This window comes from Lacerta agilis, chromosome 16 (genome assembly GCF_009819535.1).
Source record: "Lacerta agilis isolate rLacAgi1 chromosome 16, rLacAgi1.pri, whole genome shotgun sequence".
Taxonomy (NCBI): Eukaryota; Metazoa; Chordata; class Lepidosauria; order Squamata; family Lacertidae; genus Lacerta; species Lacerta agilis.
In genome coordinates this window covers 10,430,211-10,449,533 of record NC_046327.1, presented here as the reverse complement: position 1 = coordinate 10,449,533, position 19,323 = coordinate 10,430,211, and the positions used below count along the sequence as shown (strand labels likewise).

Sequence of the window (19,323 nt, the reverse complement as noted above, 5' to 3'; positions counted from 1 at the left end):
GACTGTGAAAAAGGCACAAAATCAAATAATTCGGAGTCCTTTATTAGTATTTTTTAAAGTCACAGAAGTGAATGGAGCTCACAGTCCTTCTACAGAAAAGTCTACTCTTGGTTATTACCACCACCCCCGCCTCTTTTTCCATTTCATCACTATAATGGGGCAAGAGTCTTTTTCTACTCTTGCTAAACAATTTGCTGTCAGAACACTTTGCAGATGTATTGCAGATCACACAGAAATATACCAGTAGACCCAGGGCCAGATTTCGGTTTGATGAGGCCCTAAGCTACTGAAGGTAATGGGGCCCTTTATATGTCCAGCTGTCCTTTGTCAACAACAAATTGTCACTGTTTTTTTGTGTTGAATATATGCTATATGGTAATTTATGGACGTAATAGGTATCTAAAGGCATTTGCACATAACAAATGGGGGCAGGGGGGAGAGAGAAATCAAGCAATTTCCCCATTGCCTCTGATTTGGCACATAAACCTCACTTTCCAGCGGCAGCTTAACGACCAAACAAATGTCGTGAAGGAAAGAGGGAGATGTGCTTAAGGAAGATTTTATCTATTTTTGTGGGCTTTTAAGTAAACAAGCAAACCTAGAGACTAGCACTACCAGGTTGCTTAAACTGCTTTGAAAACAATGTCACCTGTTACAGTGATAAAAATAAATTGTTCTGGAGTGCATGAAAAATAACGCTTTGAAGTGGAAAACACCAGTGATAACAGTGCTGTTTTCCTTTTTAACAGTAGCATCTGAAATACAAGGATTAAGAACAGTTGAAATAAAAAAGGTATGTAGAACCTAGAAGCTGGTGTAAAATTAAGGAGAGCTGATTACTAACTTGAATAGATGCAGGATTGCATCATGCACCAATTTAGCTATTCTGCTCAATGGAAGATTTGGACTGCATTCTATTTATTTATTATTTTAGTTTTGTTTTTTCACACATATATCAGTAGTCTTATTTACTTGGGAATTGCAGAATCTGAATCTTCAAAATGTTTTGTGTATCTTCGTTTTACAAACATACCGTCATTTGCAATACAAATTTATATCGTGCTTTTTGGTTGGAAACCAGAGAGCTCCTGCTGGCATTCTGAAAAGCTGAGGCATGCCCAGTGGGCAGATTGGTTTTGTTGCTTTCCTACTTTAAAAGAATCCCAGACCCCTTCCTCCCATGCCATGTTACAAGCTGCCTTTGTAAGCACCTTCCGTTCTAGAAACAATTTGCCACATGGCATGGACATGGACGTGCCATGGAAGAAGCACAAGCCGAAATCTCGCTTGGGCATGCACAGCTATTTACAAAGCTTTTCCTATCCCTGGTCTTCGTCAGGAATCTTCAGATCATTTCAAAACACAGACAAACACTGAGCTGCATTAACAGGAATGGAACAAAGTAGGTGCAAGAGCTGTGTTCAAAATCCGCTTCCTGCGATTCACTTTGAAATAAAGGTTTTAAACTGCAAAAAAAAAAAAAAAAAAAAAAAAAAAAAAACATGAAGAGGAATAAAACTGGACGAGTGATGCTCTCCATTGTGGAAACTTCAACTGACAAGAATGCTTGCTTTGCAATGCAGTTGCTATGAGACATGCAGGAAGACGCAGCTGCTCAGATAATGTGGCCCCACGCCATCTGGGCCTTGGGATGCTGACGTTAAAATCCTTGAGCTGAATACAATGGCTAATAAAGCACCAAGTTGAGCTCCTACAGAAGATGTGGGATACAGTTGCAGCAGCGAAAATTCCTCACAGAAAACAAGCCTATTAGACTGTGCAAAGTTGTAGCCATTAAATACTTAATGCTAAAGGCAGCATTAAACAAAGTGCAAGATTCACAGACTGCCATGCTATTCCCCCTCAGCAGGCTCAGAGATTGGACGTTGTACTTGCAAAGAAGCACTAGAGGGAGCTTGGCTTTCTTTATATAGCTGTTGCATTTTTACTTCCACATTAAAAAAACAAAACACCCACTGGTATTGCAGATAACAATGGTGCTGTGGGATGCGGGTGGTGCTGTGAGTTAAACCACAGAGCCTAGGGCTTGCTGATCAGAAGGTCGGCGGTTCGAATCCCCATGACGGGGTGAGCTCCCGTTACTCGGTCCCAGCTCCTGCCAACCTAGCAGTTCGAAAGCACGTCAAAGTGCAAGTAGATAATAGGTACCGCTCTGGCGGGGAAGGTAAACGGTATTTCGTGCGCTTCTCTGGTTCGCCAGAAGCGGCTTAGTCATGCTAGCCACATGACCCGGAAGCTGTATGCTGGCTCCCTCGGCCAGTAATGAGAAATGAGCGCCGCAGCCCCAGAGTCAGACACGAATGGACCTAATGGTCAGGGGTCCCTTTACCTTTACCCTTTTATTGCAGATAACAGTGTCCTGATCAATGTGGTATGTTTGTTTATACAGTAGACTGGGATTCATTGGATTGGTTACAAAGAATTAGGGCAGTAGGAATAGAACGAAGATAACAATGAAATGCTAACATGGCTGAATCAAGCCAATTCAAAGTTTTGATGCTTACTGTATATCTTTGGAGCGTCTCCACCCCCCCCCCAATCATTCAGCCTGGACACTGAGGTCCAGCTCCGAGGGCCTTTTGGCAGTTCCCCCACTGCGAGAAGAGGGCCTTCTCAGTAGTGGCGCCCGCCCTCCTGTCAGATGTCAAGGAAATAAACATTATATGACACTTAGAAGACATCTGAAGGCAGCCCTGTATAGGGGAGTTTTTAATCTGTTATCAAGATAACCAGGTGACTGCAAAAACTGCAAAAAAGTTAGCAGGGACAATTAAGATATATTCTTTGATTAACTTTCTAACATTGCTCAGGTTTGGTTTTTTTTTAATCAAAAGAAAGCCTGTTGCTTCACATGCCTTATCTGTGGCTAAAGGATTATGTATCAGTTCTGTCATTTGTATTGATGTAAACCTCTAGAACGTATTTCATATAGCTAAGCATTTAGCTTTATCCTCAGTATATTGTATTTTATTTTATTGCTATGGCTAGTGTCTAATTCAAATGAAGTTTCTCTGTCTTATGTGAAGCTGTTTGAAGCAGCCCATTGTGCTTGGGGCAGCCCAGTCAGATGGGCAGAATAATATAATAATAATAATAATAATAATAATAATAGGTGGAAGTTTAGATGGGAAGCCTTTGGCCATAGATGGGGATGAAGGGAGTTGTGGTCCCACAGTGATTGTCAGCTCTGATTTTAGAACTTGCACAAAACAATGCGTGTGTTGAATAATAACAGTTTTTTTTTTGTTCATGTTGTTGACTTTGTGTGTAACAGGGCCCTTCAGATTCCTTGGGAGTTAGTATCGCTGGTGGCGTCGGAAGCCCTCTTGGAGACGTTCCGATTTTTATAGCCATGATGCATCCTAATGGAGTCGCAGCTCAAACTCAGAAATTGAGGGTAAGAAAAGAGTAAAACGAAACCTTGAAAATGAAATGATCCAGCTTCAAGGTAACAACTTCACCCTCATGTTAACCACAGAAGGAAACGACTTCTTGGCATGTAGGCCATTCTGTTTCTGTTTATTGGTTTATGTATAATAGTTAAAAAGACTGGCTTTCATAAGTTAAAGTGGTTGACAAATAGGTGGGGTGTGTGTGTGTCTAGCAAATGGTTCAGCAAATTCCAGAGAGGCAATAGACTCCTTCAACTCACTTCAAAGGAAGAAGGCGGGGTCCTTTCTTATTCTTGACCCATTCCCCCATTGAAACTACCCTAGTTGCAGAGCACATTGAACATCTCGGAAGGGATGGTGTTGACTGCAGTAAGGCTTCGCTTAAAAACCTGTGAACAACTCCCACTTGGTTGACTCAGAAATCTTAAAGACACTGCATGGATGGGTGAAAATTAAAGCAGGCGTGCTTGATGGTGCAAGCAGAACAGAGGTGGGTCTACCTCAGGTCAACTCCCCAACTTGATTCTGCCACACCCTCACAAGCACGCTCCCCAACTCAATTTTGTTTACGCACACCAGCTGCTAGTATGCCATTTGTTTCCACAAGCACGGTTTTGACAGGCCGCATTCAGGGAAGTTGCTAGAGAAGGGCTTTTGCCTCAGAAGTCTTCTGCATGGATGGCCGTTTGTGCCAAAGCAGCAGTTTTTCATGGTGCAGACACTGAAATAGGCTCCCAAGGGATGGGAGCCTTTCTGGATTTACTCTGTGAACACACAAACACCTGGCTTGTGGCCAGATCTTATGTTATACTCCATATGATTTTCAAAAAGAAAGAAAGAAAAAAGAAAATAAACATACATCAAAATATCATACAGAATCCACATATCGAGATTATTGTAAATCTCCTGACTTCCCCCCATCGTGTTTCAGTGTATCTGAAGAAGTGTGCATGCACACAAAAGCTCATACCAAGAACAAACTTAGTTGGTCTCTAAGGTGCTACTGGAAGGAATTATTTTGTTTGTTTGTTTGTTTTGACTATGGCAAACCAACACAGCTACCTACCTGTAACTTATTTTTAATGCTACAGACCTGAAGCGTTTTTCCCAGCTGCAGTCCTGCAGCAGGCACTTGGCAATGCAGAATGTGTATCTGTGGTGGGTAGCCGTGTTCATCTGCCATAGTCAAAACAATATATATATAAGAAGTGTGCATGCACATGAAAGCTCATATCAAGAACAAACTTAGTTGGTGTCTAGGTGTTACTGGAAGGATTTTTTTTTATTTTTATTTTATCTGTGGTGATCTGTACTACATACTTAGGCAAGCAGTTTCAAACCTGCCTTGAAATGGGAAGGGGGTTGTTAAAAGTCCTACTTACCCAGTAACTTTCAAGAGGCCGACTTGATATCATTGACATCTGACTTCTCTTCCCCCACCCTTCCCTCTTTTATATTCCAGGTAGGGGATAGGATCGTTAGCATTTGTGGAACACCAACCGAAGGAATGACTCATTCTCAGGCTGTCAGCTTGTTAAAAAATGCTTCTGGCACTATTGAAATACAGGTATAAAAAAAAAGAAGAGAGACAAAAATAAAGATTACCTGCAGAGCTATTCAGAACATTTATTCAAACTTTGTTTTCAAGGACAGAAATCATAGCCTTCGAGGGTCTGAGGAGAATTTAGCTTCCAGTAGCTATAATTTAATATATTTTGTCCATGGAATGGTTTATACATTTTGATGAACGGTTAGTAGCCACAATGTTTTGTTGTTGTTTTTTCACACAGTTTGTAATCAACGTGTTTCCTGAAACAGCTTCGGGCTGCAATTATAGGCAATGGTCTGCATAGGGGAGACCTGGAAGCATAACTGAAGGTGTTTAGCAGATGATCGCATGGATGAACAAACAGGCGAGCGATTCCCTATTAAAGGGAATAGCTTTTTACCTAGTCCACTGTGCGAACTTCTGTTTCCCGAGTCCACTGTGTGGCTGGTAGTAGGAGGGGAGGGGGAATCTAAACAGCTTTCAAAGCACAAATACTACTTTCTGAACCATGGGAGCCCAGGTAGTTTCATTATGTCACACATGCAAGCAATAATTGGATCTTCACGGGCATTCAAGATATCAGATGGTCCAAAAGCCATGGGTACACTTGGAAACTTTCCAGTTCTTTCCAAATTCAGGCCTGTTTGCTTTAGGACGTGTCCACATAAAGCACTGGACATTAGGGTGTATGTATCGGTGTGCTTAGGTGTGAGCTGCTGGGGTTAGATGCGCAACCTCTAAGCATCAGGCTCAGTGCAGATGCATTATTCCTCTTTGCAGCCACAGAAGCTGCACACAGCCCTAATAAGTTACCTTTGTGGCAGTTGCAAAGTTGCCTCCCAGCACAGTACTATCCTGGAAAAGTGTTTCAAGCTTAAAGAAGAAGAAGAAGAGTTTGGATTTGATATCCCGCTTTATCACTACCCGAAGGAGTCTCAAAGCGGCTAACATTCTCCTTTCCCTTCCTCTCCCACAACAAACACTCTGTGAGGTGAGTGGGGCTGAGAGACTTCAGAGAAGTGTGACTAGCCCAAGGTCACCCAGCAGCTGCATGTGGAGGAGCGGAGACGCAAACCCGGTTCCCCAGATTATGTGTCTACCACTCTTAACCACTACACCACACTGGCACCCTGATCAGTTGTTTTTTTTTTAAGGGAGAGGGCACTTGAAGAAATGTTAAACTTGCAAAGCACTTGAATAAATTTAACCTGTCTGAAGCATGCGGGTGAGACCAAACAGGAAATGAAAATCACGTTGGTAAGAGGAAAAAGCCAAGCTTGCTCCAAAGGAAAACACGCAAACACAAACTGACCCTCATGTTTTTAGGTAATGCATCTGTGAGCCTTAACAGAGCAATTGCTCTCAAGAGTTCTGAGTGGAACCACAGGTGCAAATCTGTCTCTGAAACAAGCATGTATGAATTAAAGAAAACAATAATTGGAAGCATTTGGTGAGGTGTGCGTGGCATCAAACATTATGCAGCTCTTTGTGTGCATTTGGTAGAAAAAAACAATGGAGGACACAGAAACTGAAGGCAAACTCCACCCCCATCATTCAGCCCAGACACTGAGGTCCAGCTCCGAGGGCCTTTTGTGGTGTAGTGGTTAAGAGCGGTAGACTCATTATCTGGGGAACCGGTTTCGCGTCTCCGCTCCTCCACATGCAGCTGCTGGGTGACCTTGGGCTAGTCACACTTTTTTGAAGTCTCTCAGCCCCACTCACCTCACAGAGTGTTGTTGTGGGGGAGGAAGGAAAAGGAGAATGTTAGCCGCTTAGAGACTCCTTCGGGTAGTGAAAAGTGGGATATCAAATCCAAACTTCTTCTTCTTCTTCTTCCCTCACTGCGAGAAGTGAGGTTACAGGCAGCCAGGCAGAGGGCCTTCTTGGTAGTGGCACCCACCCTGTGGAACGCCATCCCATCAGGTGTCAAGGAAATAAACAACTATCTGACTTTTAGAAGATATCTGAAGGCAACTCTGTTTAGGGATGTTTTTAATGTTTGATGTTTTATCGTATTTTTAATAATCTGTTGGGAGCTGCCCAGAGTGGCTGGGGAAACCCAGCCAGATGGGGCGGGGTATAATTTATCATCATCATCATCATGATGCTGCCCCATTGGTTTTAGTACATTTTCTGCTACAAAATCTCGTGCATTCTGACAAGAATGGTCCCTGTCTGTGTCCAAAGCAAGGCACCATTTGTCTGGCTTGAGAACCAGAAGCAGTAATGCTGCTACTGTGTTTGTAAATCACCTAGGAAGTGCTTTATATTTCCATCTGCATCTTAAAAGTGTCCTTGCAAGCACATACAAAAGCCTCAGATCCTGATCAACACCTGAAGTGGAGACTTGCACGCTACTCCCGGTGATGTGCTCAAGCTCCTTAGGCTTCTCCCTCTGAGGTCAATCCTTTGGATTTTGCAGGGAGCAGAAGCAAGTGAGAAAATAACAAGCGCAACTCTTCCACCGATTCTGACATCCTCCACTCTCTTGCCTGCCATAACAACCATGGGCTTCTTTACATGATGCCGTTTTCATGTAATAATCTGTGTCCTCGTTTCATTTATATTTAAACTGAACCTGCAGGTTGTAGCTGGTGGAGATGTCAGTGTCATAACCAGCCAGCAGCAAGATCCACCAACATCTAGCCTTTCGTTTGCTGGACTAACAACAAACAGCATATTTCAAGATGATTTGGGGTGAGTGGCTATGCTGAAACTGGTATCTTAATGGGGGGGGAGTGTATTAAGAGAGAATTTTCTAAAAATGCAACACCGATGGTATCTAACAGCTTGGAAACTGTCGAAGATGTACAAAAGCGTCCCAAGCAACGGTTGGAGGTGTGGAGACAAATTAGGCACTTTCTATCACATGTGGTGGCTATGTAAGAAAATCCAGGCATTTGGGGGAGAGAATCCACTTAGAATTACAAAAATGATAAAGATTTCCTTTAAGAGAAAACCAGAAGCTTATCTTCTGGGGATTACAGATTTGGATATCCCGCAAAAAAATGAAAGGCATCTTTTATATATGCCACAGTGGCAGCAAGATTTCTTATCGCTACAAAACGGAAGAGTGATGAAATCCCCTCTATTCATGAATGGATCCAAAAGCTAACAGAATATGTGGAGTTAGACAGCTTATCAGAAAAAATAAAGAACAAACCAAAAGAGGATTTTGTCTCAAAATGGGAAGTTTTCAAAGTTTATTTGAAAAACAACTATAGCAGCTTAAACTGTCGCAGCATTTGAATAATTTCAGTAGTAGCTTTAAGAAAGATGAGACCTAAGATAAACCTATAATTAGTTATCTATGAGAAAAATGAGTACTGGCAACAAATAATATATAATTGGAATAAGGAATAGACGGGAGGTTGGGTCTATAGTTCAAGGACCATTTTTTGCTTTATTGATTGTAATTAATATTGTCTTTATCACTGTTTTTATTTGTATTTTTTCCCTTTTTTGGTGTATCAATAAAAATAAATAAATAAATGGGGGGAAATGGTCCCGTCCATCGGCATATGTTCCCGTGACCAACCAGTCACCTCTTCATGTGACCTTTGGAGCAAAAAGATTTTCCCATCCCTGGTTCAGAGTAGCTGTTGCTGGACTTCACCTTTCCGCCTCTTGCCTTACAGACCTCCACAGTATAAAACCATCACTCTGGATCGGGGACCCGACGGCTTGGGCTTCAGCATCGTAGGCGGGTATGGAAGTCCACATGGAGACCTGCCCATTTATGTGAAGACTGTGTTTGCAAAGGTATGCGCCAACATCAAATTTTTATTTTAATTAGTTTGTACTGAATATTTTCTTGTGTTACCAAACAAACAAGGAGAAGTACATACAGCGTCTCCACTTTCAATTCATATAGGTTTTTTCGCAGCTCGTTCACATTCGGTATGAGTGTCATAGGCTTCTTGCAGTTGGGAGGAAAGAAAGGGAGAGGGGGTTGTCATTTCGTTCTATTGCATAGTGATAGGTCATTGTCTTTTGTGCTGTGTATGTGATAAAGGGGAACCACAACTGGGTGAAGGTTGTCCTTTGCTTGTCCCCATGCTACTTTAAATTTATGACTCCAACTACTCAGAATTAGGGCGCTAAACCACAGAGCCTAGGGCTTGCTGATCAGAAGGTCGGCGGTTCGAAACCCCACCATGGGGTGAGCTCCCGTTGTTCAGTCCAGCTCCTGCCCACCTAGCAGTTCGAAAGCACATCAAGTGCAAGTAGATAAATAGGTACCACTCCGGCGGGAAGGTAAACAGCATTTCCGTGCGCTGCTCTGGTTTGCCAGAAGCTGCTTAGTCATGCTGGCCACATGACCTGGAAGCTGTCTGTGGACAAACGTCGGCTCCCTCAGCCATTAAAGCGAGGTGAGCGCCGTAACTCCAGAGTCGTCCGCGACTGGACCTAATGGTCAAGGGTACCTTTACCTTTACTCAGAATTAACATTTCAAATACAGAAATACAGTTTGTATTTCAATTTATATCTTTTCTAATTTACCCGTCAGGCAAAATCAGTCACCCCAACTTCTGTGTGTGTTTGTGTTTTTTTTAATTGCTGTATAAGCTTGCTGCAGGCACAAACCAGTAAGCTGCAGGCACAAACCAGTAAGCTGCAAGCACAAACCAGTACTTGGCTCCTTTGTCATTTCAGGGTGCTGCAGCAGAAGAATGGGCGACTGAAGAGAGGGGATCAGATCATTGCTGTCAATGGGCAGAGCTTGGAAGGGATCACGCACGAAGAAGCGGTGGCTATTCTACAAAAGAACGAAAGGAACGGTGACCCTGACTGTTCTCTCTTGAACCCTCTTCCCCCGAAGATTTGGGTCAGCACAATTACTCTGTCCACATTCCACATAGCAAAGAGAATGGAAATGCTTATATCGTTCTCTTGCTCACTGCAGCTGCCAGATTGTTTGACATCATAGGTGGAAAACACAACAACAACAATGATCTTATTTTTATACGCAGTAGAAATAGTTTCTTGCTGTCAAGGTACAGAGGTTGGTTTCTGTAGCATAGGACAGTGCAGGAGAACTTGAGAGCAGCACTAATAGAATCAAAATGGAGGCAGGGAGGAATCAATGAAAGGAGAAAAATATAAAGTAATTATGAGACACTTGATGTGTGATTGTGGGCGGGGAGGGGAGGGTATGTTCTGGAACTCTGAAAATGTGTGATATTTGGCTTTGGCAATGTTAAATTTCCAAACATCAGCTAGCCAGTCATGACCTCTGACAACAAAGGGACCTCTCAAGGCCGTGTATCAGTCAGTCTGATTTAAGTTCACCACTGTTCTTTAGCTGTGTGTCCATCTGTGAAACTTAGACAAGTTCCTTTCTGCAATAATATGGCTAGGGAGCACACTTTTAAAAGGGTCATGTTGGAAGCTTGCTGGATATTCATGAGAATCATAAGACTGGATTGGACTCCCTGGCCTTTTTTAAATGGTAGCAAAATGCCAATCACTGAATGGGATATGTGCTAGCAATGCCTGCCTGTTGCAAAGGTTGCAGAGATACAGTGCAACTCCTCTTCCTTCCCTATGGAATCCCTGGCAGTGATAGGAATGCTGCCCAGGATCAGAGGCATAGACTTTGGGGAGGGGAAGCTCTATCGCTTTTCAGTGCTGTAGCTGTTTATTTTGTCCCACAAAACCAAATGGGGCTCTCAGTATTTAATGCCCGCCCCAGATTTCATTTCTTAAGTCATGGATTGTAATAAAGCTCCATAAGAAACTCTCCATATAAAACACATGTCCTAACATCATGGGAATTACTAACCCTAAATTAATTTAAAAATTAAGCATTCAGTATATGGTTGCAGAGAGAGAGAGAAATGGGAAGGTTTACTGTATTGCTGTTAGCAGAGGTGGCTGTAAGGGTATGACAACTGATATTGTGCATTGAGCTTTCAGGATGCCAGAGCAGGCATGCCAGTATTACTCCAATGGAAGGGGGGGGGGAATACCGTATTTGGGCGATGCACAGGGTACCACTGAAATTTGAAATGCCAAGTTCTGCCACTGCTGTTAGAAGACAAATCTAAGGAAATGATTTGGAAGCACCTAGTTGTGTCATTGTGGCACCTGGCTTATAATATTTGGCAAGCCTAACTAAGAAAGTATGTATAGTGGCATGCCAAACAGATGTTAGAGGCAGGCACAGTTAACAAGACTCTAAGCGGAGTTCCAGAACTCCATAAATAATCAAGGAATGAGATGTTGATCTTTTACAAGAAAGTTGTCCATCTCAAGAACTAGACATTTCATCAAAGCAGTTAGTTAGCTGCCGCGTAAACCTGTCTATCAGAACGGCTGCAGCCTTCACTCCAAATGCATAATGTCTTCGCACATGTGCCTGGGAGCCTCTTAGGGTGCAAGACACACCAGGGCAACACAGTTCTGCAGGAAACAAGGGGCTGCTCTTGCTACTTTGCTGTACTTAAGTTCTCTGTAGGAGCCATGGTGACCACCTGTCCATGATGATTGGAATTTGGCTTAAGAAGGATGTTCCTGCAGCTGAGATGAACTAGCAGACTTGGAGCTTTCCTTTCCTTTTCTTGCCTCTGAAGCATGTGAATTGGATTCACTTGCCTAGGCCCTAAGGCACATGTAAGAAACCTGTGGTTCTACTACTCACATCTCTGACCTGGGGCTGATGGAAGTTGAAGTCAACAACAGTTGGGGGGCCATCATGGATGTCTTCCCCCCGCCCCAAGGTCAGACTCTTGGCCCATCCATTATATACTGCCAATGTTGATTGCGGCTCTCCTGGGCCTCAGTCTAGGATCCATGTAACTGAAGACCCCAGCGTCTAACCTTTGAACTTTCCTTGGGACAAGGCATCTGCACTGCCATTGAGCCCCTCCAACAGTGAGGCATAATGGAGTAATATACCCAGCCGCCATCTTGTTGGCACCTGCTTTCTCTGTATAATACCCAGTGGTCTTAAGGACATGGGCTATGTTGTGGCAGCAAGTCAGGGCTGGAGGAGCCGTCTGGGAAGGGGTTGTAGTAGTTGGTCCCTGCAGTCCCTGCCAGCCCTATGATTCTCATGCTTACACTGTCAAGAGTTTGTCTTGTGAACCTGTGAAATCTGCAATACAGGGAACACTTGCAAAATGCAGCAGCGGTTTGAGAATGCTGTTGCTCCCACCAGCAGAAGTAGAAAAACCCAGGGGTCCGCATCCAGTTTGAGTTTTTAGAGAATTAGATTGGCTGAAGTCTGCCCATGCCTACTGCTTTTCTGTTGTGTATACATGAACATACTGCAGGTATCTGGTAAACCCTGTACTTGAAAGATGAATACCGTTTCTTAATCGCTGCTCCGCTTCAGGGTTTTATTTATGCAGAAAGTAGTACTTCGTAAGAGGTAGTACTAACTCCCATGAACAAATGTCTCGTAATGTCCCAAATCCCCTGCCACTGTCCATGATGTTGAATGCTTTATCATAATTTAGTTACTTTGAGCATTGCGAACAAAACCGGCCCAAATAGCCCACAGTTTTGGGGAGTGGAAGTGTGAGAAACGCTCAAAGTGTAGCACTAGGATGTTGAAGGTAAACAAAGGAGGACTCACACATTAGTCTACAGACAGGAGCTGCTGTTTGTTGGATGGAGGATTTATCAGAAAGGAGGTTTATGAATCAGGTAATAAGTAAGTAAACCTCTGCTAGCACAATCTTAAACTCAAAAGCCAAACCTTAAGTTTAAGCCTGAATTAAGTCCCATTAAACACAGTGGGGCTTAACTTCTGAGCAGATATGTAGGATTACTCTCTCATGTCTTTATGCTTGTAGCCTGCAAAGCATTTCCTACTACTCTTGACAACACCCACCCTCTAAGTCCTCTCATGTAGCGCTCCAATTCCTTCACCCAATATCTTGGTCCATGCTGTACACTCACCCAAGCAGGGAAGGTTCACATTTTGTGAACTTCTTTTTCCTCCTGTGATACATGCTGCCCCTTCAGAGATTTTAGGTGGGTAGACTTCTTTTTGTGGGGGATACACTGCAGAGGGGGAAACACCCACCATACATTCAGTTCCCCTCCCCTTGTTTCCATTGCAAGCCTTTTCACAGTCTACAGCAGGGGTCAGCAAACTTTTTCAGCAGGGGGCCGGTCCACTGTCCCTCAGACTATGTGGTGGGCCGGAGTATATTTGAAGGGGGGAAAATGAATGAATTCCTATGCCCCACAAATAACCCAGAGATGCGTTTTAAATAAAAGGACACATTCTACTCAAATAAAAACATGCTGATTCCTGGACCGTCCGCAGGCCGGATTGAGAAGGCAATTGGGCCGGATCTGGCCCACGGGCCTTAGTTTGCCTCCCCATGGTCTACAGCAGTGTTTTTCCAACCTTTTTTGGGCAAAGGCACACTTGTTTCATGAAAAAAATCACGAGGCACACCACCATTAGAAAATGTTAAAAAAATTAACTCTCTGCCTATATTGACTATATATAAAGTAATTCTCTTGAATTTTTCAATTTTTCCCACGGCACAACAGGCAACATCTCGCGGCACACTAGTGTGCCGCGGAACAGTGGTTGAAAAACACTGGTCTACAGCTTTGTTGTTACACCTTGCCTGAAGTGGCGTTTTTTTTTTCCTTCCTAATACACAATGTAATCATGATGCAGATAATCTGATTTGGCTCTGTAATGTTACTGAGAGGCAAGGAAGCTACTTCAGAGTGAGTGAAATGCCTATTCCGGAAGTACTGCTCATTCTGAATTAAGATTTGTCAGTCCCCATCAACTGGCTGTGGTTGTCGTTATTGTTGCTACAAAGGAAGGCTAGTTTTAAAGCAAATTTTGCACCACAATTGCAGTTAGTTGGGGCAATGAATAGCACTGAACTAGCATTTTTTTAAAAAAAAAACAAACAGCTTTTAGAAGTCTTCAGGAAACATTTTGCACCTTCGCAAAACACCCTTTTCACACTGGAAATGTGTGTCAAAGAACGTTTGGTTCTGCACTACACTTTAATAAAACCTTGCAACTTTTACAGCTGAGTTAGGTAAAGCTTAATGTGTGCAACAGAAATTTTCAAATGGTAAAAAATAGGTTCTCTTCCTGAAGCAGTATGTTGTGTTTGCTGTTGTAGCAACGTCAAATCACTTGGTGCAAAAAAGAGGGAAAAGGAAGATGTTCATACATCTTAAGAGCACAGGTGTTCCTTCTGTTTTCTACTATTTCAAGAAAAGGCCAGAAGGCTGTTGATATTGAATTGTTGCTACTGTATAACACAGAAAGTTTAAAAAAAAACACCTGAATTAGAACATTTAGGAATACATTCACTTTTTCTCAGAATAAGAGAAAAATAAGATTAGGGAATTTTCCTCAGACATTCTTAGCCAGTAGCTCAGTGCAGCTTAATTAAAAAGAACCTTTGGTATCATTAATTACTTTCAGATAGTACATGGGCGTAGAGTGAGAGAGACTCACCATAAAGTACTACTGGAAACAATCAGTGTTGAATCATTGTCTTGTCTGTACTAACAGCTTAGAGTGTGTTATACCTACCTTACCATATGTGAAACCACTTGAATATTCTCTATATTTGTAACAGATGTAGTGTACAGATATTTATTATGGTGTTCGTGTCTAAATGCAGATTTAGTTTAATAAATGTGAAGCTATCTGTGGTGAACAAGTGAGATTTCAGGTGTCTTGGTTGTCTCTGTAAGGATAAGGTGGGCAACAGAATGGCGAGCAGGTGCAGACATTCATTCCACAAACACCTACCTGGTGGGGATACCGTTGTCCCCATGCTTATTTAATAAATGCAATATAGAGATGTCACAAAGAATCCATTCTCGTGTTACAGACCCCGTATTGAAGGGTAGAGGTAGACAAATTTATAGAGGACAAGGCTAATGCTCTTTTAAAGCCAGCCCAAGTTTTGACTACCACTACATCCTGTGGCAATCAGTTCCATAGTTTCACTATGCGTGATGAAGGACTTTCTTTTGTCCTGAATCTTCCCGAAGTCAGCTTTATGGGATGGCCCTGGGTTCTAGTATTATGAGGGAGGGAGAAAAATTCCTCTTACTCCATGACGCACATAATCTTACACATCTCTGTGATATCCCTGCATTCTGTTGTTGTTTGTTTTGTTTTTGTCAGGGATAGAGGGACTACTCGGGAGGAGCAGGGAGAGACAGAGGAGCAAGCTAGAGCTGGGAGAAAATAGTGATTCCTCCAGGGAAGGGGAGTCACTGGGTTATAGAGAACCGCCACCCATAATTTCCACAGATTCATCTCCCAGCCTAAGCCCCCATCAGGAAACGTCTCCCGAGAGGGGAATGGCAGGCTCTGGTATGGCAGGGCAAAGACCAAAAGCAGTCAGTCTCAGACAGGAAGAAGAGATGAGGGGGGGGGAGGAAACGCAGACGTCATTTTAGAGTACGGAGCCATTGGCTTTGTTGGCGAGGGCGCGAAAGCCCGCCACTCCGGGAAGCTGAAACTAACTGAGCAGTCGTGCTCCAGAGACTCTGTAAGTACATTACAGGTGGGTAACCGTGTTGGTCTGCCATAGTCGAAACAAAATAGAAAATTCTTTCCAGTAGCACCTCAGAGACCAACTGAGTTTGTTCTTGGTATGAGCTTTCGTGTGCATGCACACTTCTTCAGATACACTGAAACAGAAGTGTATCTGAAGAAGTGTTCTTCTGTTTCAGTGTATCTGAAGAAGTGTGCATGCACACGAAAGCTCATACCAAGAACAAACTCAGTTGGTCTCTAAGGTGCTACTGGAAAGAATTTTCTATTTTGTTTCTGTAAGTACATTATGAACAATAAATAGTTTTAGCTTACCTGAAGGCTTGTCGTTATCAAGAGCAACATTTAAAGGGAAGCAATCTGACAGTTTTGTTTTGCTTTGTTTTGTTTTGTTTTACATGCTTAGGATTCTTAAGACTCTAGCACATTCAGTATTTCCCTGGCCAAATTCCGCAACACATTTGCTAGTGGGGGAAAGCAGATTTGTGAACTACTAGACTACCATTTTCCAGCATCCGCAGCCCCCAATAAGGTTGCAGGCTGCTCAGCTCAATAAGCGTTCACCTTTTCCCTCTGCATTTCACAGGGCATCACCTGCTGTCAGCAGCAAACATTTCAAATCTGGCAGTATGGAATTACTATCCAACCAACTGAGAATGTATTGAATAGAAGTGGCAGCAGGAGAAAGCTGTTCAGCCTGAGGAACTGATGAATAGCCCATGTTGGGAGATTAACCTGCTGTTTTTTTAAGTGAGTTTTCAACCACAAGCACAGCAAGGAAGGCAGCCACGCTCGCCTTCAATCAATGGGATTTAAATGTTTGTGTTTTGTGATTTTTGCAAAACACACACTAGAGAGCAGTAGAGAACCAAGCTTTGCTTCCCTAACCCATTACCTGGATTTAAAAAAAAACAGTAGCAATCCTAAAACTTCTTCCTTGCTATGGCTTTGACCCAGAAACAGAAGAGCAGAAAACAGTTGTCCCATAAGCATTAATTACTCACGTACTCAGGAGTTTCATCAGGGGGTGACTTTGTATTGTGATGTGCGCCTACGTTTTGAACTTTATTTCAAAATGAAAATTCCAAACTCCCAACACATCAGAAAACAAGAGGTCATTTTGCTATCTCTTGGTTTTCAAAAGAGAAATAGCAGCTCAGATGCTGATCTAACAATACACTCTACAGAAGCTGTTAAAATAGTTGGAGTTCAGGTTTCCAGGGTTCACAAGTTTGCCTCAAAGACGGAGCAAGCTTTCTGTTCCCCCAAATTGTTCTCTGGTTTGGACTAAAGTCCAGTTGGGAAGGCACCCAGCTTTCACCTACTCCAAAACATGCTCTTTGCCTACCTTCTGGTTACCAAAACACCCTTCCACTTTAAAACGACTTTCCTGGCCTCGGCAGGAACGAAAGCAGCATTTGGGGAGAGAAAATGGCATGGCGCCTGGCATGGCATTCTGCAGGAGCCCTTGGGGCAACTGCATTCCTCATGGGTCACCAAGCTTTCCATCCTAGACACCACATCAGGGCACTTAAAAGAGAGGAGAAAGGAAAACACATCTCTCTTTTCCTCTCCACACATGCTACTGCTGTAAGCCTTCAATGGGAAGGTCTTGGGGGGGGGGGTCAAGGGCACAATGTAATGGTGTTTTGGAGCACAGAAGGTTTCTGAATTGGCTCAGAAATATTACTTCCCATGCAGTGTGAGCTGGGGCAAGCTTGCCTTCTGCTTGCAGGTGGATCGTAGCCTTGTTCTTTTCAGGTGCAAATGGCCAATGGTGCTAATTTTGGGGGCCACCTTACCTCAAAAAATACTGTTGGTTTGGAAAAGTTTCAGAAAAGGGCAACCATAATGCTCAGGAGGAATGTGAAGCAAAAAAGTAAGTATTGTACAGTCTACAGCAGGCATACCCAAACTCGCCCTCCAGATGTTTTGACTACAATTCTCATCCCTGACACTGGTCTTTAGCTAGGGATCATGGGAGTTGTAGGCCAAAACATCTGGAGGGCCGCAGTTTGGGATGCCTGGTGTACAGATTTGACATTATTTTTAACCTGTTTTTAATGGGTTGGGGGGGGGCTAAAAGTTTTGTGCTATTGGGGTAACAGCAACACACACCATAAATCAGTTTTAGAAAACGGCAAGATTAGATGAAGACACACAAAGCATTAAAAAAAAAAAAACCAAGAATCATTGTGCTCCGCTCTGCTCCCCCTTTTTACTGCCCCCCTGCCCTCTGCCTGCCCAGAACCGGCATGTCACACAAGGCAGGGCCTCAGTGGTGGCAGCCTCTCCAGCAGCTGCTATGAGCTGCCGCTGCTCCGAACAGCACCAGCTCATCCGTCCACCCCAGCTCAGCAGGGCGCACTGGTGGGAAATAGGGACTGTCAGGGAGGAGTGGTGGAGACGGCTTCCCCATCCTGACCGTTCCAGGGAGGAGGAACAGGAAGACAGTTAGATTTACAACAGGGTTTTCCGGGTGGTCACAGCTCAGAGGCAGATGAGGGGGAAAGTTGGGAAATAACGGGAGAGGAGGAGCAGGCAGAGCTGGAGCAGCGGCTGGCTGACACGTCACTAGAAAGCATCCTAGACCCTCCATCTTTCAGAACCTGGCAAGCCTTAAAAGTAGGAGAGCAAAGAGCTCAAAACAGAGGGCATTAGCAGCACCATAGAGGAGATGGTGATGATGACGGATGAGGAACTGGGAGAAAAGGGGGTGGGAGATTCACTCGGGACAATGCCATTATCCAAGAGGTTGGGTTCTATAGCCTCTCTGTGTAAAGTTTGAAATAAGAATGGACTGTAAGAAACTTCCTTGTCTTTTTACTGGGCAACCAGCCAGGAGCCGCTAACACACCCTGTTGTTCTGGGATCAGATCAGAAGCTTGGGTGGCTTTTGTAATTCCGGGACTGTCCCTGGAAAATTAGGACATTTGAAGGGTATGGCATTCTCTCCATGGCAAGAGAAGAGAGGACTGTCTATTTAAGGTGGTTCCGGCCATTCCTAGGCCTGGTTTTTGTGTAACACTGAACCTAAATTTGGCATTATGAGAACAAATCCCTCCAAGCCCAAGCAAAGCCTCAGGCTCAATCACCCCACCTTCTTTTCTGCTCCACCTGCATGGTCAGAAGGAGGAACAAGTCATGATTCAGCTTCACTTCAAACCATGGATTATGAAGCTGGCTTGTTAACAAACCAGCATTTAATTTAAACCACAATTCTTGATTGGTATATAATGACAAGCCAGGAAGCAAGCAGGCAGTGCTCCAGCCTGAGGCTTCGCTTGGGCTCAGAGTGCTTGTGTTAACGTGCAAATCTTCCCATTTGTATTGTAAGCATTTGCATTAGAGAAGTCTTAAGCTATCTTCTGGCCTGGAGCACCTTTAAAAAATGGATCAACGCTTTTAATTGACGAAGCAGAAGGATTAATTGGCTACGCTTTCCCACCCTAGTCTCCGCAAAAGTCAAAAGGAATGCTAGAGCAGCAAGCAGATCTCGCTGACTAGCAAATGGCGACGGAAGTATCTTAATTTAATAACTTTCTCCAGCGATGCAGATCCCACCTCCTTGGTGCATTGTGGGAACAGTGTGTATATACAGGATTAAAGGGACTGATCCGAACTAAGCATTTGCCATCTATTTCTCCTTAGCTCAAAGGGAGTTAATGATCTATCTTCTATCCGTTTCCTAGTTCCTACCTCTATAGCTTGGAGGGGGAAACTTTCTCGGGTGATAAGAATCAGTTAAAGCTATGCTAAGTCAACAACCCCTGATCACGCATGAATAACCAATAGCCAGCTATTCACAGCAAACTTGTGGTGTGCATTGGAATCAGAGTCCAAGTTCAAA

General features: G+C 43.5%; 1 protein-coding gene across 1 annotated transcript in view; it reads left to right on the top strand.

Annotated features, from left to right (window-relative positions):
- Window positions 1-9,783, top strand: part of LOC117060754 (multiple PDZ domain protein-like) — a 58,052-nt gene extending 48,269 nt beyond the window's left edge. Inside the window, 8 exon segments of the mRNA XM_033173273.1 lie at window positions 750-793; window positions 3,296-3,418; window positions 4,876-4,980; window positions 7,547-7,659; window positions 8,601-8,724; window positions 9,620-9,637; window positions 9,639-9,725; window positions 9,727-9,783. Of these exon segments, the coding sequence (XP_033029164.1) occupies window positions 750-793; window positions 3,296-3,418; window positions 4,876-4,980; window positions 7,547-7,659; window positions 8,601-8,724; window positions 9,620-9,637; window positions 9,639-9,725; window positions 9,727-9,768 (656 nt within the window). The 3' untranslated portion in view covers window positions 9,769-9,783.
- Window positions 9,784-19,323: the final 9,540 nt, after the last annotated feature.